Below are 23,319 nucleotides of genomic sequence, written 5' to 3' on the forward strand. Positions count from 1 at the left end.
GTTCTTTTGGTACCTTAAGTTAATATTGTTGCTAACATGGTCTGTATCTTCAGTAAAATTGTGATTACAGGAGCTAAGGTGTTTTTTGACTTTAGTTTAAAGGAACATTTATTAACTCAGACTCACAATTTCATATAACACTAGGAGCTCTCTGCAAAATCTTTATTACCAAGGTAATAAATTATGTGTGACAAATATATATATACAAGTATATAAAGAAGAAAGAATCATTTTAAAAAAAAAATAAGAACAGCAAAATGTTGATGGTTCATTTGACTTTATTGAGAGATGTAAGGATCACAGAGCAGCTAGCCATGCAGAGAACTAGCCTGGTAATGTGCATTAAGGTGAGAAAAGGAATTCACCTGGGTAATGATAATCCTGAGCCAATCTTGGTTCTAGTCATTGAAGATAATGTTTAGGGTTATCATGGTGCAGACTGATCCAAGATGGACACGTTGTAAAAGTGTCTATACTCCCAAAGCTGGAGTTCCAATTCAAATCTTCGCGAAAGCACAGATATACACTGCCACATGTGGCTATGCTGAAAATATGCTGAGTACAAAATATAGTCAGTGACTAGAACAGTTGTGCATAGTATTTGGAAAGATTTGTGCTGATAGGACTATATGTTAGTTGAGCAAAGGGATGCATACGAGTAGGACAATAAACAATAATCTCATGTAATTTATAACTGTGAAACTAATGCCCATAGTTGGCTCCTTGATAACAGCAAATCTCTTGGTCGCTGCTATTCAGGGCCAATATATACAGTATCTTTATAAGGCTATTTACAAATACAGTCATACTTTTTATTTATTTTTTTACAGTTATTGCCACAACAAAGGCAATTTATCACTGCCTTTGTGGTTACAATGACAGGGCCATAAATCAAATAGTGTGTGGTGATTTTGCCTTTTATCACCTTTAACAATAGCAACAAAAACAGTCCTGCGTACTTAAAAGTAATCATGTGCTGGAAGAAACATCAGCCATTCATCAAAAAATTCTGACAGGTGCGTGATGTTCTGCAAGGCATAATGTTCGACAGCCTTCACCACTGACAACACTGAGTTTGGTTTTGTATCCATCATCCTCTAATTACAGTATTTTTCTACTCTGCTCTACAATAAAAGAAAAGCAAGCACATCAGAAAGTCAAGACAGCACATCTTCCTTATAGTACACAATCCGATATGACAGGCAATATTAGCAGACATTACAGTACATAGCGATAAACAGTGCTGAGAATATAATGACAGGAAGTAGATTTAGTAAATGGTTTTATAGTTCAATGGAACAAAGTTAACTATAAAATCTGTGTATGATAGTGTGTGCAGAAAAAGTGTGACTGAAGGGCATACTGAGACAGAAGCTCCCCGAGGTGCACGCAAAGCATTTGTCACATCAGAGCTGTGAAGAGCAAAAATGTGCTGTAATTGAGTCACTGGAGAGCGCTCTCATACAGAAATCCCAGTCGGTGTGTATTGACTTATTTGACCAAAACATAGCAGACTTTTTTTTTTTTTTTCTTTTTACATTTTTACATAATGTAATACCTGAATCATTTTCTAGTCGGACACATACACACATTATGAATCAACAGCACACACATGCACACTGTGAGCTGAAGCCTGCACATACAGAACGGGCTTATCCCGGTTTGTACCCTTAGCTGAACCTACTACAACAAATCTGCTTCATGGTTTGGAAAAATAACCAACCAAAAAGTGTTTGCACAGGCAACTACAGTAAACAGCTACAATCTTTCATAATCTGTTATGTCTTGTGTTCTCTACACATACAATGAAATGAAGAGAGTTTGCTCACAAATTGACATCATAATAAAGTCTCTAGTCTCCTCCATCGCTGACAGATGGACCAATAGAAACGGCTAGTGAGGTAGCCAGACTTCCTGCACGCTATCCTTTTCAATATGATGCTACATTTCTGTTGTGTGTATAAAACCACACAAATGTAATTTGTGCTACAAGAAAAGTAGCTCTAAAGAACTGTAAAGAAGCGCTCCTCAAAGTGTTAACCTTCAAAGTCTTCCGCAGTAAAAAAAAGGTTGTGGGTTGTTGTCCACTAAAGCTGCTAATACGCTGCCACTTTTTGGTGGGGTGGAGGTGGGTGGCTGGCGGTCAGTGAGGTTTTGGGTAAACACTCCTGAGTATTCCTCCATCAGAGTGAACTTCTTTATGAAACTGAGGGTCAAAGAGAAGTGCGCCACCATCATATTTCTAGCAGATAATTCATAGGGACCAAGCCTCTCTTCTTCCCACTGCTCAGCCGGAGGAAATCGTCAGTCTCCTCATTCTTCCCCACACAGATCTGCAGAGGGGGAGTGAGTAGGGAATGGAGGAAAGAAAGAGAGTAGGATGGTGCAGGAGGAGGGGCAAGCGATATGCAGTAATGTGAGAGAGTTTGTGGATTGTGGCTAAAAGTAAGCTGCACCGGAAGCCATGATGTGCTGTAATTTCAGCAGTTTCCTGCATGAATTTGCATACATTTTATGTATTCTGTGTGTGTGAGAGAGAGAGAGACAGCAAAGAGAGAGAAATTGTGTATTATATGCATGTTCACCTGGGACTCTTTCACAGTCATCTGGCCTTGGTCCCGGTTGCCATGGAAACCAGAGGTGACCTTCCAGACCCGTTCACCAGGGCGGACTCGCTGCACAAAGTTGGCTGGGAAAAATCCCACCTTGTCTCTGCTTTTTCCCTGGTAAATACACCCAAACACAGGTGTACACACACACACACACACAAACCAAATTAGTCTTTGACAGATATAAATAGACACTTTCTGTTCAGTTCTGAGCTTACTACAAAGGAAAATGGTTTCTAACTATAAGCTTTGAAGTGCAGTACAAATATTAATGATGCCGACTTCTAGTTTTCTCTTTGGAATAAACCACAATTTAATCATTTTCATACATGCTTATGATTCAACAGAAATTGCACACCCCACACAGGCAGCTTTTACTACAGCCCTGGGCTGAGCATATTAGGTGTGTTCATTTTTACAGCTGTTTTACCAGCTGCCTTAACATACATCATATGAGGCACTAACAAAAATAATACGTTCATTTTCAAATTTTCATTTGACTAAAATATACAGCATTTTAATCACATTATAGAGTCTTGTCGTATCTTAACTATGTTAACATAATGAACTGTCCAAAAATAACAGTCCAATAGTATACTGCCCCCACAGCAACGTGAAGTAACTGACTTTTAACTCAAGGGTGCAGGTTGGCCATGATGGTCACAAGGTAAACCATCAACAAAACAACTGCTGCCTTGATAAGTTTCCAGTGTGCATTACAAACTGCATCTGTGCTTTGCTTTTTCTGTCTAATAAGCTTAGAACCTAAATATATTCCTCCTCTCTGTCTCACTAGTGCATGAAACAACACAACCCAAGACAAGCCTCTTGTGTTGTTTCTACCATAGGGCAAATGTCTGTGTGAATCCAGCCTGTGTGAAGGACAGAGATGTGGGTGGAACTGTAGAATCCACAACAATCCAGACATTTATTGTGATTATATTTTATTCACTTAAGCACTAGCTCGGTAGGAAGACTTAAAGACATAAAAAAGGAAAAGAGAGAAAATGTCAATCCTCAAATAGATATGACATGCTACTGCAGTGGACAGAAAGATTTTTATTTATTTATTTTTTTCCATCCCACCTTCCACCAGTCCTCGTTGGAGTCATCTGTGACTTGAACTCTGTCGCCAGGCCTGGAGAAAAACACAAAGTGCTCAATGAGAAGAGTTGTCATGCATACAGCTTTTATGCTAAGCTCAGAAAACCGGCTGCTGCGTTTACATTTAGCTTACAGACATGAATTAGCATAAAACTATTTCAGAAAAAGCATGTGGACAGTCAAATGTAATGTAAAATTATTCAGATTCCATCTCTGTTTTGACTATAGGAGGTCCAGGATTGCTGTAGTATAAAGAAATAATTTTTGTCCATGTGAATAAATGCCTTGTGTGCCATCTTCTTGCACAGACGTATCCTCCAGATTATTGGTGGGTGTCATACCACACTCAGCAGTTTACTGCACCTACTAGCATACAAAGACTTTTTTCTCCTGTCACACACTTGCAGATATCTGTCCTTCTAGGCCTCTCAGCATGCTCCCTCCTCCCAACCTGGACCCTGCAACCCCCTACCATCATTCTGCTGAGGAGGCAGATGGTGTACGAGTAAAAGTAAAATTTAGGCGGGTAAGGTACATACTTCCTCCTTTCTCACCCGAATACTCTCATTCACACAGTATATACAAAGAATTTGGACTGACTGTAGCTCCAAGTCGTTCTTCTCCTGAGGCAGAAACTTGTACAGAGCCACATAGGTGTGGATGGAGTGAACCTCCATGCGTTTAGGAGTCTGTCAAACGAGAGACATTTAAACATCATTATGTTCCTCATGGAAGTCTGAATCTGAGGAAAAGGATGGAGATGGAATTTGAAGGGGGCTGGCAGAGAGCAGTTTCACCAAGAATAATGAGCTGAAACAAGAGAAGAATGCTGACTACACACCTTCAGGCTGACCCTGTCTTCTGAATCAGCCTTCTCACTTTCAGGAGGGGTGAGCACTGGAGAGAGAGTAGAAGAGTGAGAGAAATGAAAAAGAAAGGGGTAAAGACCATATGTTTGAGGGACAAAAAGGTCACATGAAAAACAGATAGAACAGGAAGGTAGAGGGATGAGTACAGAGGGAGAGAGAGAATGGTCTTTCACTTTGGGAATGTACACTGAAGTCAAGGTCATTTACTGTAAAGTGGCTGCAGTACAAACAGAAATGATCCCTTCTCCTGGGACAAAGACAGAGGGAAAAGTACTGGGCAAACACAAACGCAGACTTTACAATAACTTTCATTAATTTCCTCTTTACTTATCTTAACCATAACCACTACTTGGCTAACACTAACTTTAAACCAAGTCAGCAGTTTCAAAAATGCTGGCTTTTTGTCTTCAAAAGGACAGAGTCCCCACAGTGTGACCTCAACATGAGTAATATCAGCCACTACACACAAACACACACTTCTACAGTGTACTGCATCTTGGGTTCACACATTTCTTTAACATCATGACATTTAAATCACAAATGAAAGATTTCAGCCATTACAAGAGTCTTCAGTTGTGGATAAAATATACTTTGTCCCCATGAGGAATATTGTGGTAGGGTCTATATTGCAAACACATAGAGCACTAACCTACACAAACATACACATGGAACAAACAAAGCTGCCATTTATCAGTTAGAAATTCAAAGTAAATGATTTGACTTACTTCCTGGTATGTTTTCCTCTTCAGCTATAGGCTGGTTTTCTAGTTTGTCTTGCAGTTTTTCAGCCTATAATAAAAAAAAAGTATTTCAGCATGCAAAGTCAACAATATTCTGATAGTCAGCATAACTGTATATGAATCGCTGGGGTTGTCAGTGTATTTTATGTTTCATACCTCATGACAGGGAGACTCTGAGATACTGCCAAAGCTGGAGCGACTCATCTGAGCCAGTGATGTCCCATAGCGAAGTGCCTCGTACACAGGGTCAACAACATTATCTGCCTCTACACATCACCAGTCAAGGAGGAACAGAGCAACACACAGTGGCTTCAGAGAGTATTCAAGCACATTCACTGTTTGGACACTGTGTGAAATTTCATTCATGGCCATCAATCTAAAAACTTAAATTGAAGAGATTTGAGTTTTTGATGTGTGTACCTTTCAAAACTATGTCCTATTAATTAAATCTACCAGAGGAGGACTCCAATCAGGTTCTAGACACATCTCAAGGATAATTAAAGCAAACAGGATTCACATGACCACAGTCTGGGGAGCCACAGCCAAGGGTCAATTTTAGAGCTGACAGACTGACACAAACACGTGCCCCTGCAGTCACCTGTCACGCATCAAGGGCTGAAGGCCACAGACGTGGTGATTAGTCATCCTGAGATTTCAGTTGTTTGGTGATAAATCAGCCAGCAGTTTCATCACTCACCCTGAGAAGCAGGAGCCTCTGTGACCACACCCAGCAGATCAATGGTTAGCAGAGGAGAGCTGAAGTTTCTCTTGAAAGCTCCTGTCTGGGAGGATGGGATAAAGAAACATTACTCAAGGTGGAAAAAAAAAAAGCAAAAACAAAAGGGATGAAACTGTGATGTGATGAAACTATACAGGTATTATAAAACTATAACTAACACCTGTGCAGTTCTATCTGCAAAAGGGGGTCTTACAGTATGTACAATGAAAGCTGAGTAGTTTAAAGTATCAGTGATGGTGTTCTTTTAGTATTTTAGCTCACGTGAAATCTACAACAAATGACTCTGATGCAGATATTTTACAGACATTACAGAAATGCTTTGGGGTGGGAAGTGGAGGCATCAGTCTCGAGTTATGTTTTTTTTTTTTAGTGGAAAAAAAAGGAACATCTGTAATATAAGACATGTAGACAGACATTCACATAAAACAGTATACTGTACACAAACACCTACTGGTACTAAAAATAAGCTGGGCTGCACAGTTTAACATTATATTTTGTAAGTTTGCATAGTTGCAATTTGACATAGTTCCCTATCTTGACAGTTTACAACAGGTGCTATAATCTACTGCAATACTGCACTGAATTATTATGGCCTACTATTAGTTTTAACAGTGAATGTTTTAGGAAATGTCCCATGCTGCACGTCTAATGGAGTATGACTCAAGCAAATGTATCCATGTACTCTGCATATTGAGGCACCACAAAGGACTGTCTCCATCTAACATTGCAGATGCTGTACGGTACAAGCTTTGACATCCGGTCGTTTCTTTATTTAGCCAGAGAAATATGTTTAGCTACAGTACATGACTCATCAGCCTGACAGATAACATTACAAAGTCCTGTTTTTGACAGAGGGGCTCTGACGAATGTACTCTGTGTTCTACAAATAGAAACTGCTTAAAATATATTAGCTTTATCTTATCTCTTCTGATCTGTTTTATGGTGACATATGCTGAAAACAACATGTCAACAGGAAAAAAGTTTTTAAATTTTTGAGTTATTTCTTTGTCATGCTATGGTTGAACTATCTTCACTGTATCCAAGCAAAAATAGCATTTACGGGGTCATGTACTTTTTTGCTGGCAAAATTCTACTTTTATACCGAGGAGAAATGTTTAAAAATCAATACACTAAGTTGTATTAAGTCAGGGATCATGAATCATGAATGACTGATCATTGACTGTCAAAGACTGACTGTGATTTAAGGAAAACATTTGAACATTGGAGTGTAAAGAAATACATTCACATAAAGGAAATAAATCAAAATGACTGCCATGTCAACTTGACAGATCTTGTGAGTGTAGAGCTGAGAAATACAGCCATCTAAGAGGGACTGCACATCCATACTCAAATAACTGCATGAAACACTGTGGTAAAACATAACTCTGATTTTGGTAGCTGATGTTACAGTTTTGAAAACTAATGATCCAATTACAATAAGAGCAATAACATAAATAATATTTCAGACATCCCTGTCAAGTTCAAAACTACTAACATATATAATCAAATGTTGTCATATCTGGCATTGCTTTGTCCTTTCCTTATATTATCTGGCTGAGAGTCCTAACCCAAAAATGTTACATTTACAATCAAATACAAACAAAGAGGCTGTTGATAATCTACCTGATTAATCAACCAATCACTACAGCTTTTTGGGTTTTCACTTGTTTTTGTCTTTGTCAAAGTGGTTCACAGGAAGCCCAGGACACAAGCAAAATAAAAAAAGAGCTCAACTTACAGTGGGTACGGAAAGTATTCAGACCCCTTTAAATTTTTCACTCTTTGTGTCATTGCAGCCATTTGCCAAAATCAAAAAAGTTCATTTTATTTCTCATTAATGTACACTCAGCACCCCATCTTGACAGAAAAAAGCAGAAATGTAGAAATTTTTGCGAATTTATTAAAAAAGAAAAACTGAAATATCACATGGTCATAAGTATTCAGACCCTGTGCTCAGTATTGAGTAGAAGCACCCTTTTGAGCTAGTACAGCCATGAGTCTTCTTGGGAATGATGCAACAAGTTTTTCACACCTGGATTTGGGGATCCTCTGACATTCTTCCTTGCAGATCCTCTCCAGTTCTGTCAGGTTGGATGGTCAACGTTGGTGAACAGCCATTTTCAGGTCTCTCCAGAGATGCTCAATTGGGTTTAGGTCAGGGCTCTGGCTGGGCCAGTCAAGAACGGTCACAGAGTTGTTCCGAAGCCACTCCTTTGTTATTTTAGCTGTGTGCTTAGGGTCATTGTCCTGTTGAAAGGTGAACCTTTGGCTCAGTCTGAGGTCCTGAGCACTCTGGAAGAGGTTTTCTTCCAGGATATCTCTGTACTTGGCCGCATTCATCTTTCCTTCAATTGTAAACCAGTCGTCCTGTCCCTGCAGCTGAAAAACACCCCCACAACATGATGCTCCCACCACCATGTTTCACTGTAGGGATTGTATTGGGCAGGTGATGAGCAGTGCCTGGTTTTCTCCACACATACCGCTTAGAATTAACGCCAAAAAGTTCAATCTTGGTCTCATCAGACCAGAGAATCTTATTACTCATAGTCTTCATGTGTTTTTTGGCAAACTCTGTGCGGGCTTTCATGTGTTTTGCACTGAGGAGAGGTTTCCGTCGGGCCACTCTGCCATAAAGCCCCGACTGGTGGAGGGCTGCAGTGATAGTTGACTTTGTGGAACTTTCTCCCATCTCCCTACTGCATCTCTGGAGCTCAGCCACAATGATCTTTGGGTTCTTCTTTACCTCTCTCACCAAGGCTCTTCTCCCAGGATTGCTCAGTTTGGCTGGACGGCCAGGTCTAGGAAGAGTTCTGGTCGTCCCAAACTTTTTCCATTTGAGGATTATGGAGGCCACTGTGCTCTTAGGAACCTTGAGTGCTGCAGAAATTCTTTTGTAACCTTGGCCAGATCTGTGCCTTGCCACAATTCTGTCTCTGAGCTCCTTGGGCAGTTCCTTCGACCTCATGATTCTCATTTGCTCTGACATGCACTGTGAGCTGTAAGGTCTTATATAGACAGGTGTGTGCCTTTCCTAATCAAGTCCAATCAGTTTAATTAAACACAGCTGGACTCCAATGAAGGAGCAGAACCATCTCAAGGAGGATCAGAAGAAATGGACAGCATGTCAGTTAAATATGAGTGTCACTGCAAAGGGTCTGAATACTTATGACCATGTGATATTTCAGTTTTTCTTTTTTAATAAATTTGCAAAAATTTCTACATTTCTGTTTTTTTCTGTCAAGATGGGGTGCTGAGTGTACATTAATGAGAAATAACATGAACTTTTTTGATTTTGGCAAATGGCTGCAATGACACAAAGAGTGAAACATTTAAAGGGGTCTGAATACTTTCCGTACCCACTGTAAATTTGTCAAATGCTTCATCTAATGTCAGACTGTTTCTAAAACAGAAACAACTGATGCACCTCAGCATTACAAACCCTACATCTCCCCTTTCAAATCAAATAGCTAAACAGTATCCTGTTGATGACTGATCAGTAATGACTGGGCTCTGACCACTGGAATAAAACGGAAGAGAGTCACACCAAGTCCAGTTATGATTGGTGCGCGTGTGTGTATGTAAAGTTTTATGCAAAAGCCATTATTTTGTGCAGTGCTCAGCAAGGCTACTTTAATGAAACATAATACATCTTTAAAATTAATTAACCTTGATTTTCTAAAGGTTGTCATGATTCCAAAGTAATTTAAAGCTGCTCGATTCTGGGGGCATTTTAAATCAGTTGGCCATATATGGATGCACTCAGCAAATGGGCTGAGAGCAAGGAACTGCTGTCATTGATATGCTTTTCTCATTTTTTTTTTAAACACACTGCTTTACACAAACACTAGCATGTGTCCAATCATTTTAGTGTTTTGTTAATGAATGACCAGTAGTCAAAGTAGACATTTCCTCAAAAGCAACTATATTATATTGTACAAATTCCTGCATACTGTAGTCATTATGCAGAATGGTCCTTCTATTGTGTTTTAATACTATGACATTTTATTAGCTTATTTTTTAAATTTATTTTATTATATTTTACGCACACATGGAAGCTGCATTTTAATGTTGTAGCTGTTGAAGTATGTGATTATCAAAGCAGTGATTATCCCTGATCCTTTCTTCCCCTTAACATAATAACCTGCAGGTAGAAATTACTTCATCTTGTTTGCTGTAGAAGTCAACTAGTCAAGAAGGGGCACAGCATTTTTTTTTTAAAAAACGCAGGCTTATTTTGCAAAATTCATAAAACCAGCTGATGGATATTTGAAACAGGTTGATGTTTTTTTCACCACAGTGAAAGATTTCTTCACTTTTTTTTTAAAAACATAAATAGTTAAGGTTCACATGCCTGAAAATACACAGTTATACCTGAGTAGATGTACAGAGGTAATTTCTACTTCCTCGATTTACTCCTTAGTTGCACTAATAAATTCATGATTAGTCACACTAAGATGGCCTGTTCCATCTGTTCATCACTGACCTCTAGCTGCTACTTTTCCCCACAAAGCACATGGATTAGAATAACATCATGATCTCCAACAATTTCTGCAGCAACAGGAAACTCAATGCTTTGACTCAACTTTACAGTTCAATTTTCTACATTATCTTTCAGTGTGAAACATGTGTGACCACAAATTATGTAAAACAACACATTAAATACACAATAAATCTATTTGCACACAAAAGCTTTAGATGACACACTTGGTACTTTGTCAGTGAACCCCAGACCTCAAGTTGCACAGACATACAAGAAGAGGCCTTGAACTATTTCCAGTTTCTGTGAAATACCTAATCCTTTCTTTGATGAGTACGCAGTGATCAAGGACACTGCCAAAGGCCTGGCAAAAGCCTGTTGGGTTCTATCCTCAAGGGATTGTGTGCCCCTCAAAAACACAAGATTTCACACTGAATTAGCCAGACCAGCTGGTACAGGGAGATATTGATTTTCCAAGAGTCAAGATGGGAGGAAATTGAAATGTAGCACCCGGAGAAGATGGAGGAAGAGTGGAGGGCGTTATGTGAGAAGAGCAGCACATGTGAGAGGAAGGACAAAAAGGCTGAGTGATAAAATGTTGGACCTGGCCACTGAGACTTCATCAGCTCCTCAGCTTTTCGTTCCACTTATGACATTTATAGTTGCACAGCTTCGGTCATTAATATACATTCCATTTAAAACCCTTATGTTTTGTCTCTGCTGGTTAGAGAAGAGCTTTGTCCTCTTTTAACAAGATGGGGTTTTAGAAACTAAGCTTATTATGCCAACTGACAGACAATTACAACATCCAGCTTGTGTTTAATTATGCTGACACAGTGCACTTTCTCCCCTACAAAAACATATGCAATTTAATTTTAGAAACAAATACAGAAAATATGAGAAAGCAATTAACTGTGTAAGAAACATTTCTGCCCGTTGTAAGCTGAGCAACTGGGAGAGTAGTGCTACAAATGAGCAAACAACTGAGGTACACTGAATTAATTATTGTTAATGACTACCAATGAGACCTGACCAGTGATTGAGCATTTTATCCTAATGAGAGCTGTCTCCCTTTCCTTCCACAGGACAATGAAGGAAACAATACAAAATCATAAGAATGAAAATAATATGGTAAAAGCACAATAATGAAAAATGGCACTACTAAGAAGTCACTTTTTAAATTAAAATGCTTCACAATCTTGGGAAAGAAAAGACAGAAATCTGGAACAATTTTGTTAAACCTAAACCTAATACTATTGAGTTATTTCTAAGTCAATACTTTTGCGTGACTTTTGATGAGCATCTGAGAGGCAGTTTCACACCCCGGTTAACACTACATGACTGAATATCTCCAGAAAGCTGGGTGTCACATCTTCTAGGGAATCTAGAAGTGTGTGGTTCCATTTAGTTTATGTGGGCAGTAAGGTCTAACTTTTAGCTTCATAAGGTGCACAGAACATGACAGGGAAAGTTAATTATACTGCAAGTCAGAATAAAATGTTGTTACCTTGCCATTGCACGGCTGCTGGGAGAGCTCTGATGAGCACCAGAGGTGGGCCGCCATCTTACAGGCTTTACAACGCAGCCCCTGCTTGGAGTTCCCTGCAAAGACACCAAAAAATTCAGTCATCTTGCATTGCGTTTTTGCCCAATTTTGATTCCATTCTCTAGCTTTGTGTCTAGGATTTTGAAGTTTACAACTGTAGATGAATTTAACCTCTGTACCTTAAACATATTTATGTCTCAAAAAGTGCCATATACTGATTCATAAAGCAACTGACATGCTCCAATATGTAGTCTAATTCAGACCATATAAGACACAGCACTAAAAGCACAGTAAGACTTGGCCTCATAGTGTTTTCAGTAATTAAGCTTACAGAACTTACAAATGTGACCCTGCACACAGTGATCAGTAACTTAAACTGATCTTAATCCACAAGCAGCCAGAGGAATGAAACCAGGCTATAGCAAGGCCATATACATTGTTTAGCAGATATATAGCAGTATCTCTGATGCCAGATAAGAGAGCTATAACAGCCTGGACTAGAGACTCTATAAACTGCAGTTTAGATACACTAACTTCTTTCTGTAGTAAGCTCATTTTCTGGTTATAAAACTAATCAATGAACCTTTGACGAGCCCAATTACATATGAACAATAGTAACTGGTCTTATTTTAATGGTAACTAGTAAAACAGGAACTCTCCAACTGATTTTTTTATGATCGACACAGCTGAGAGATGTCCACATACTAATAGTTGGAAAAGGCTCCCTGAGGCATGTAAATAGGAAATAAGATCAGACCACAGAGTCAGCTGTGTCAGCTCAACATTAACATTTGTGGCTTATCCTTAACAATAAATACTTTGAGAACTACAAACAAAATATATTTCCTTACTATAAAAGAAAAACAACAAATATCTACAATGGATATATACCACAACAAATGGGAAGAAAATTATTTTTATGATTTGGGTGAACTCATCCTATACCAAGCCAGATTTTAACTTATACATCGACTAGCTTACTAGTACATTTTGGACACATTGTCCTCTTAAGTCACATATTTCCCCCATGGGAGTGATGAACTTAACAAACCCACTAATAATATAAAGGAGCACGTATGGTGAAAGTCTGATTCTTATCATACATGGCTGCATATCCTGCATGACTGCAATGTTCTTCTAATAACTGGCACAACTGACCTACCTTGAATCATGTGTTTGCATCGCTGGCAGCTTGTTGGTTTACGGAAGACGTGCTCCTGGAAACAATGGGTCTTGAGAGGCTGCACTAGCTGGGCCTGAGACTTTGACTGGGTTTTGAAGGTGATGGACAGTGAGGGACTGATTGAAGGTGAGTGTGATGACAGTGATGGATTGGGACTGATAGAAGGGGATAGGGAGGGAGAGCGCTCATAGGCCAGGGGTGACTCAGAAAAAGGGGGAGGAGAAGGCAAAGGTGGCGGTGTCGTTATAAGGGCTGGTGAAGGCCGGGTTTCGCCATTACTGCGTTGGAAAAAGTTGTCCACACTCTTGCTGCGCATGACTGCTTTGAAGGACAGGGAGCGCTTCAGCCGCTGCAACTGAAAGAAAAAGTCAAGAAGATTTTCAGGTAACGTCTCACAGTGAAGATTGATGGCATGAGAACAAAGCACTCCAACAAAGCAAAGGCAAGATTTACAGAGACTGTTAACTGTTTCAGAACAATGGGCACTACACACTTTCACATCAGTGAAATAAGTGCCTAGATCAAAGAGGTGTGGTGTGTTAGAGACATCAGTGTTAAATCAGAGGCTAGTTCTACCCTGACTGTCATTGCCCTGCCATGCTGGCTTCTCATTTTTCATCTTAAGCTTTTCACCACCGCACCCACCCCATGTTCCTTAGACCAGAAATTTGCCATCCCTTGTGAATCCATGATTCAATAGCCCTTAAAATTCACGTTTGATTAGTTTTATTGAGCGGCCTGTACCTTTGCATTTGATGCAGTCAGTGATGCACAGCAACTACTATGTTTAGCTTGGATTCTGCCTGCCTCCATTTCCCGCATGCCTGCCACCCAGTGCTCTTGGCCACAATAAAGGGGAACCAATAATGACAAACAATTATGGGCACTTAACAGTGATGGGACCCAATATATGAAAATAATAACTGCTGTAGACTCATACATCAAGAGAACGGACTTGAGAATGAGGGCAAAGATGTAATAGATCCCTGAGGCTGAAGATTACCTCCTCAGTTTCCATACAGCTTATTAGCTGTCTGTGACATGAACTCACAACTCCACCTTCAAAGTTTTTGTGTATTTTGTGGCAATAACATTCTCCTTACTGAAATGCAGCAAAGTCTGGGCATTTTTTTTAGGTATGTGCATGTGTGAGGAGATAGCTTCCTCATCATGTCTGCTGCAGTTTTTAGATTCCTCTTTCTTCTTTAAGCCACAGATTCACAGATGCCAATTAGTTTGAGTGATGAAAAGAGTCCTCTCTGTTGACCCATTAGTGAGTGCCTCTCTTAAAAGTTTTCTACAGGGAGCTGAGTCCATGCTTTCCTTAATGGCCTTTTCTTGGCTTGACTGGTGGCCTATCCAGTAATGGATGTTCTTCTCTATTAGATTTTCAACGTGTCTGACTTTGTTAATTTTCTGTGTGGTGAAGTTACGGCTTTGCTTCATTCCCAAGGGGGGGAAAAAACCCAAGTTCCTCAGGCACAAACTAGGCAACACATAACTCATAATAATGTGTTCTTATACCTCTCAGAGCTTTTACCAAAAGGGGAGGATTTAGGATCTTGAGAAAATAAAATAACTAGCTAGCTATTTAATGCCAAAAGACCTCCATTAAACATTAAATACAAGTTCATTAGGGCATATTCTTCAGCACTTAATGTATCTACACACTTCAATTCATTTTGCATTTTTAGCTGGTAATGGGTTGGTGATGTCTGCGTTTAAACATGTAATGTTAAATTTCTCAAAAACAGTCCAAGAACAAATTTTTTTGATTGCAAAAACCTTTTTTAAAATATTCAAATCATATCACATCTTTTTAGTCAAAAACACATTTGAATTTTTAGCTGAGTTTGAAAGATCTGTAATTAAAAAAAAAACAAAAAAAAAACTATGTTGATCAGGAGGGAGCTGAGATCAATAGAGCAAACTAGGGATGCACATCAAGTCACCGTTTTAAGTTAATGAGGAGATGCTGCTTTTGGATGTGCAAACACTTGGCACTTATAACAAGGGAGTAAATAAATATACCTGTTCTTACAGTTTGCCTAATTAAATGCTTACGTGTGCTCCCTGGATAGACAGGAAGACTGGTGGCACAGCCAAGGAACAAAAGAAAGAATAAGGGAGACCAGCAAAGAGGGCACCCGAGTGGAAAGGGCCACAGTAGTAGGTCAGGACTGAGAAGTCCTCTGGGCCTTTTTTTTTTTTTTTTTTTTTTTTTTTAAATATAACACCCAAAAAACAGAAATCAAAAGGAAAGTCTGAATAAATGCACAAATCTTCACATTATAACCTCTACATATGACACATGTAAGGTTCTGAAAAGTGTACTTATGCATTTATCACATGCTGAAATACTGACAGCAAGTTTATCACGGTGTGAGTAGTGGGGGGTACTAAAACAGACTGGTTTGGGGAAGACAGAGGAAAGACTGGGCAGACATCATGGCCATGTTTCTTGTCTGCTTAAAAATGAGCACAGACTGCAGAGATGTTTGGTGAAGGCTTCTATAAATAGGCCATTGTGAGGAATGTGTGGATGTATTAATAATTAAGAAGTGTTAACACAGGATGCCTGTAAAAGTCATCCTGCTAATATGATACAGATACAATCTCCATGTTTTTCTACACGGTCACCCCCCGGCACAGAGATGTTACAATGAGAAACAGTATCATGAAATCAAATCTCTCTACGACTCTACTTATGAATGTATCTTCTAATGTAATAAAGTTCAGTCTAGTTCAACCGTACTCAAGCCTTGTTAAGTAGCAATCCTCAGTAAAATCAATGTAATGTAAAAACTGAACACAGCTCCTTCCCATAGATCAGCCTCTAAACATGGTATCACAAAGTTCAGTTTTCTGAAATACACACAGCCTGTTTTGAAGCTGAAATTATGGCCTTCTTTACATAAAAAACACCAGCAATCCTCATATAAAGTCTGCCTGCAGGTTCAGTCGCCATGAAGCTAGCACATCCTGTATGGTGGTCTGGTGTTGTCACGGAATCAGATACAAAATAACTCAATTTTTAAGTCATAAAAACATAGATAAGTACTTATTACATCAAGGTTGCAAGTCAAGCTTGGACACGAAATCAATGCTTTACCTTTGGTTGGACACAAGCAGCATTACTGAACAGTGCCAAATCTTTCTTTTGTGTTATGCAAGCCTATGAACTCATAAACAAGAGAAAGTGAAATACCCTGCCCATCTCTAATAGTAATTAATAGTAATTATTCCTAGAATATTAAAACGTTATGTCCATTCAAATCCTTTATGTTTAATAGTCTTGTTAGCACCATGCTGAATTGTTTGGATGACGATATGTAAAAGGACATATTATAGTTTTAAACACCAAACTATATGTAAAAAGGGTGTATAAGCTATCTTTTAGTTTCTACACTATTCATACATATAGACAGACCCAGGATGTTTCCTTCTGCCTGCCTGGAGAAGCCTTATCTGCAGATGGGACACAGTTGAGCAACTTACCCCCCAGCCGACTCTTGCACATAACATCCCCACTGCAGTGTTTTTCTCAGGACAGCTATAACTGCTTATATTCAAAAATTACTGAGCACATTGGAGCTTCATTGCATTTGGCATTCTTCCTCCTGTGACCTGAGTCTTGAATTAAAGGTGACCTCATTAGGCATTGCTCCAGCTGGACCATGTTAGATAAAAGTGCTGCTACTGAAACAACCTTTTGTGCAGAAACAGAAAGTTATAATGCCTTGCTGCACAAACTGCACTGCTGCTCACAGCGCTTAGAACAAATTGATGACTTCCTGGAACATAGAGAAAACCTCAGAAAATATTGTATTTCTTCTATCTGGTGTGTGTTAAAGATGTTTTAAGAGTTCTGCAGAGTAATTGGAGGACAGGCTAAAATAAAACCTATAAAATTGCATGTAAATATATTAGGTGAAAGATGAGTCATGACTTAAGGTAAAATATTCTCCTATGCCCCTCCTATTGTCATATTCACAGCTCTGTGTGTGGTTCCAAAAAAGCATTGCTGTCATTTGAATAGTTGTTTCTTAGTTTTCATGAGGCTCTTTCTAGCAAACACTGCCGGCTCACAAGCTGCCTGTCTGACTGTGCAGCTAAAGGAGCTTGCATCTCAAAACCCAGCCATTTAAAAAGCTTAAATCCACAAGGAGCTTTTGCAGTAAGCATTGTGGACTGCCAAACAGCTCTTTGATGGTCACACTATGGTGAAATAACAACACTATCTGGAGTGCAAGTTGGTTACTTTTAAAGACATTTACATCCAGTAAAACACTTTGGAAATCCAAACACTGGTTCCTGAAAGATATCCTGTTTTTAAATTTGAGCTGATCTATAATAACTCAAAAACAAATTACTTTTACAGTTTGATAAGGTGAATATGCCATTCATAGCTGTAGATCAGAACTAGCCATTATAAAAATTAGCTTCTTCTACTCTATTACACATCAATGGTTTTGCCTTTTAAAGGCAAGACAATCTCAGGGGTCAGTGCTCTCTAAGGTCAGTACTAAAAGTCCATACTTGTCCCCAGTAGACTCCGGCCTTACCCTGACACTGCACATGGGACTCTGCCGGATCAGCAGCATTTTAGAACTGAATCAAGGACATTAATTCAGTGACTGATGATTCATTAATCACTGGAAAACATGAGCACAACGTTGACTGTAAACAAAGTTTGTGAATAAGACTCGTGTTCCTTGTGTATTTTCTGTTGCTCTAAGTATCAGTGACTCTTGTTGTGTCTGTCTCTTTCTACTCCATCTCCTTTCTGTGTAGATTATAGCCTGTTTTAAAGGTCAACAGTACAAGTCAATCACTATGGCAGGAAAAATTGCAAACATATCACAGTCTGTCAGACGTTAGGTGAGTGAGTGATCCATCCTGCTGACAGTGATATGGAAGAAACAAGCAAAAGGAAATGTCACTAAATAATCATATAGATGAGAGACACACACTGGTATAGCAGAATAGCTTTGCAACTGTACTCACTCAAAAAAGAAATTTAGTTACTTACTAATATTGTGTGAATTTTGCCACCACTGTCAAAAAATTCCTCATTCCTCATATTTGGGCATTTGTGCTCATTTCATGAACTGTAAAAAACCTGCTTGCATATTTATAAGAAGTTATTTTGAGAATTAAGATACAAAAGATAAGAAAGGTGTGAAGTCTAAATCCATCCATTTACTATTTCCATCTCTCAATATTACTCCCTCATTACTATCTATGTCTATAGAAATGATTTATCATCTCTACATAAACACATAATGTAGTTTGTTTTAAGTGACTGAACTGGCCATGCGAGCCTTGTATAACAGACAAATGAAGAGATTGCTCTGTTCACTGTCACTTTTTTCTTTGACTTCCCAAATCGATGTTTTATATCAGAGTCCATCTGTGTCTTTGATATACTTTGGTTTTTCCTTTTAAATCATTGTACTTCTCTTGCTTCCTATTTTTCTCTGTCAAGAAAACAGGCAAACATCACCAATTCACTCTGCTGTGGAAGAAGATGACAATGTAAGAAGGCAAGGAGCAATGAGAAAAAAAAACGAGAAAGATGAGGACAGGTGAAGTGCTGGTGAAGAAAATACAGTTTTACAATACTGTAAAAATACAGTTTTAGGTTTCATTAAAATGGGGCATAGTGAACAGAAGAAAGAAAAGAAATACATCCATCCATCTTCTATACCCGCTTATTCCTTAACCAGGGTCACAGGGATCAGCTGGAGCCTATCCCAGCTCTCTTTGGGTGGAAGGCAGGGGTACACCCTGGACAGGTCACCAGTCCATTACAGGGCCACATAGAGACAAACAACCTCACACACTCACACTCACTCCTATGGGCAATTTAGAGTCACCAATCAACCTGACATGCATGTTTTTGGACTGTGGGAGCAAACCAGAGTACCTGGAGAAAACCCACACAAGCACAGGGAGAACATGCAGACTCCACACAGAAAGGCCCACGACCTTCTTGCTGTGAGGCAATAGTACTAACCACTCAGCTGCGTACGAAAGGAAAGACATACTCTAGTTAAACAGCAAGAAATTAATTAGATAAGAGGAGAAGGCATACTGATAAGTACTGAAAGTTAGTTAGAAAATATGCCGCTGGGAAGTAAGTGTGAAGGGCAAAGTTAGAGAGAAACAATCACGTCACCTCATAAAAATGTCTTTGTGTTGGCTGAGAACGCATTGGGCCGTGTGAGGACTCTGTGGACCGGGGCAAGGCACCACCTTGCATTAGCAGCATTTACACCCACAATCATCTGTGAATATTAAACTTTATGCAGTGGGCAATTCTGAGCACAGCTCTTGTTTCATCCAACGCTGAACTCAGAATTTAAAAGGCAGATACGGTGGGAATTACATTTAATGACTTTCTTGCCACATTAATAAGATCAATATCACTCTTTGATGTGAAGCTATAACCTAAGCTGCTTAGGCACAGGAGGAAACCTGGCTGTGTCCACAGACACAATAACAAAACTCATTGTTTTCCATTGTTTTTGTATAGATGAAATAAAATGGGATATAATGTGATAATCAGTGAGTTCTAGAGATGCTGGTAGGTAGATTCAGTTACTATAGTGGATTTAAACTTTTCCCCTTATTTCCTGTCTTTATGCTAAGCTCAGCTGCTGGTTTAGACAGCTATGAAATTGTACTGATCTTATCTAACTGTTCATAAGGATGCAAATACACATATTTCATAAAATGTATATCTAATACTTTAAGCCACTTTCTTTATTGTCCACTTTATCATGCCCTGCTAAATGCAAGACACTTGAATGCCATGTGCTCCAAGTAATTAGAGAGGAATAATAATATTTTTGGAGCAATCACCTTGCCTGTAGGTGGAGGAGGTGGAATAACTATTCACTCTCTGTCACAGTCCCTATTAGAAGTACTCTAGAAAGCTGGTGGGCTCACTTAACTCTCTAATAAATGCTCTGAGAGCCAAGGGACGGTGGAGAGACAGAGAGGGAGAGAAGAGTGAGAGATGAAAGAGGGCTGATGAAGAGATGAGAAGGACTGCAGAGAGAAGCAGTAAGGGGAACTGAGAAAGATAAAAGAAAGCCATGGAGACAGGCGAGAGAAAGCAAAAAGTGGAAAGTGGTATGAAATGAACAGAGTGATATGCAGGCGTGAGAGGAGTGAGTGACAGAAGGAAGCAAGTGAAACTGTAGAGATAACCTTGACTGTAATACACATTGAACGTTTCCTCCCCTTTTTCATGCCATTCTTCTTCTGCGGGGTGTGCAGTGGTCACAGCTGATAGCAGGGGCTTTGTAAATGCAGAACTACATGGCCAACAGGGCCAACATGGCATGGACAACCATTTCCTCCCAGTTCTGTTTTGTCTGGCTGACCATTTGTGTGAATTATGACCCAGCCCCTAGCTAGACAGCAGACATCTGCTAGCTGATTGGCTCATAAATTCATGCTGCATCTCAATGGCTCACATCCACTGTGTTGTCTGCAGTCAAATAGAAATGAGAAACCTACACTGCCAGGTTTGTTCCAGGTCCCTGTGGCAATGACCAACAAAAGACTACCATAATGTGATTTTGCAATTGCTGCAATTAAGTCTGTGCTTGAAGCTCTTTTGAACATGTTGAAAAATAAATGTGATACGGGCAATTTAGTCAGTAAGTGAAAACTTACCCTTATCTTCAAGTTCAGCTCCATTTTTTGTCAAGAAAGATAAACTAGCAACAATATGTCTTTATAAAATAATTAACAACTGGACTGTTACTATTAGGCATATACACCTCCACCTGTGTTTATTTCTTTATGCTAATTTCAATTTAAATGTGTTTGGGAATATGAAGCACAAGCAAAAATGAAGGCCTTTACTTTCATTGAGGTCAAACTCTGAAAATCTTGAGACCTTTTTTATTTTAATTTTGTGATTAACTAAATTTAACCTATAAATAACCTATCCCATTAGTACCATTGAGTTTGGAAAGGAAGGCCTAGGCAAGCCAAACCAAACAAGGCTAAAAACAAAGGCAATACTGCCCGTTATTTCCACAGAATTTAGCAAAGCTCTGTCAGATTAATCACCTAAAGATTTTTGAGGACTTCTGAAAACTGTTCCATGCAGCTGGAACAGAAAACATATGGTTTCAAATTTGGGGTGGCACATCATTTGGCAGCAGATATATTGCATATCTTGCAATCTGAGATAATTCCCCACTCCACAATAATCCAAGATAGTATCTTCCAACTTCTGACTGACCGAATACACCTGATCGAGGTACTCATCAGTGGGTAGGGCAGGGATAGCTGGAAACCAGCAGGGCAGAGGCTCTCTAGGAACATCAGTTTCCCACCCTTGCTCTAGCAGATAAAGGATGGAAATCATGCATACATTTAACAGAAAGTGAAGGTTAACAGGGGTTCAGCAACTAAATATGGACTTAGGTCTCATGGCAGGTTAACCAGTCATGCCTCTATCATGTTTTTAATTCTGTCTCTTCTGTCCCAGCGGTTTTCTGGCACGAAATGCAAATGCACCTGGCTCAAATCCCCTTAGTACTATACTGTGACACCTACATTTACTGTACAGCATGTACACAATATTACACTTCTCTGTAGATTAAACTGCAGCTAATTTCTCAACTGTTTCAAAGCATCTTTTTATCTTGACTGTCTCTATCTGAAACGGATGATTCAATAACGTCAGTAAAGGAGAAAACCCAACTGCCTGTGTTATTTATTCCTTTTCTTACATAAAGAAAAACACTGAATGTGTGTCCTTTAACATTATATTTTGTGCATTCACAACACATCCCCATGTAACCTCTGCCCTGTAACTTTGAGGTCAAGGTAGTCACAAGAATTAAAGCAGCTTAGAGTGGTTATGCAAGACCTGCAGCCACCACAGAAATAGCATGAGAGAAAGTAACTTCAGCTAAAATTCCCATCAAAAATGACCTGATTTTACACACAGACAGTTAAACGAGCACAATAAAGAGCAAATCCGTTTTAAATCATGTTTGTTTTCCCATCTGAAAAGAGTACATCAACAGAAACACCCCTGCTTTAATTGAGATAACCAACTATCTGTTTGTTTATTATGTTTAACATTAAAAAAAAAAACACTTCCATGTTTTTTGCACAGGTGTGTTTTTACCTTCGACTCGGGCTGGCTGGGCACGGTAGCCTGTGGTCGGTGAAGATCCCTATTTTGTGGTTCATTCTCCTTGTCGCTAATTTCCGTCATCTCAGATCAGAAAATGCTCCTTCAAAAGCCAAACAGAAGTAAAGTGACAAGCCCACAGCGGCAGAAAACTGACAATACTATGCATTCAGTTTAACCATCGCCACAGTCTCCCATCCAAAGAGGTAGAGCTAGTCTCGAGTCATCTTTCATCGACAGCACCCATTGGAGAATTTACTATTAAGTATAATACGGTATTCCGGAGAAAAGGTGCGTCTTGTTTTCGGCTTTTTGACTCTAAACTGGTGCAGAAAACACGGACAAAATGTATGTTTGGTGAAGATAAACGTCCTGAAGCTGCGTCACGCGCTCTGTCCACTTCCCTCTGCTGCCTCGCTCCTCTCGCGCACACACCCGCGCGCTCTTACAGCAACTTTGATTTCGCCGTCACAAGGTGCTCGGCTCATCCTGATTGGTCCGCACGACTTAAACAGAAACGGTGGACCGCGTCGGGATTGGCTGAGATCTGATGACGCCGGGGCGCTAATGATGGCACAAATTGCAGGTGGATCAACCGAGGACAGACGATGAGGTCTATGAAACTACAGAGATTTGAACGCGTCATCTCTAATTTTGTGTTGATTAAATATTAAACATTGTGTTACCTAAATATTACAGTTAATCACCAATATACAGATGTATAAGAAAAACATAATCTCTCTCAGGGCCTATAGATCTGCTCAAATACCCCTTGACACAGTCTCTAAACCTCTGCTAGAAGGATGAACACTAAGTGATCACTAGTGCTGATGATGAACTGCTAGCTGTTGACTGTTAAGGCGTATGAGTTTCACACTCAGTA

The 23,319-nt window shown here is 39.4% G+C and overlaps 1 protein-coding gene across 3 annotated transcripts; it reads right to left on the reverse strand.

Annotated features, from left to right (window-relative positions):
• Positions 1-260: 260 nt before the first annotated feature.
• LOC113135967 (SH3 and cysteine-rich domain-containing protein 2-like) lies at positions 261-22,830 on the reverse strand. 3 transcript variants are annotated; one of them, XM_026316367.2, is made up of 11 exons: positions 22,431-22,830; positions 13,247-13,622; positions 12,046-12,140; positions 6,020-6,104; positions 5,479-5,588; positions 5,308-5,371; positions 4,555-4,610; positions 4,314-4,402; positions 3,696-3,747; positions 2,586-2,723; positions 261-2,206 (listed from the first exon to the last, which is right to left on the reverse strand). In XM_026316367.2, the coding sequence occupies exons 1-11, from the start codon at positions 22,518-22,520 to the stop codon at positions 2,144-2,146; spliced, it is 1,218 nt and encodes a 405-aa protein (XP_026172152.1). In that variant the 5' UTR covers positions 22,521-22,830; the 3' UTR covers positions 261-2,143. The 3 variants fall into 3 exon arrangements, with proteins under 3 accessions (XP_026172152.1, XP_026172151.1, XP_026172150.1); XM_026316366.2 differs by having other exon boundaries at positions 261-2,333; XM_026316365.2 differs by having other exon boundaries at positions 261-2,723.
• Positions 22,831-23,319: the final 489 nt, after the last annotated feature.

The sequence above is a fragment of the Mastacembelus armatus genome, chromosome 19, assembly GCF_900324485.2.
Source record: "Mastacembelus armatus chromosome 19, fMasArm1.2, whole genome shotgun sequence".
NCBI lineage: Eukaryota > Metazoa > Chordata > Actinopteri > Synbranchiformes > Mastacembelidae > Mastacembelus > Mastacembelus armatus.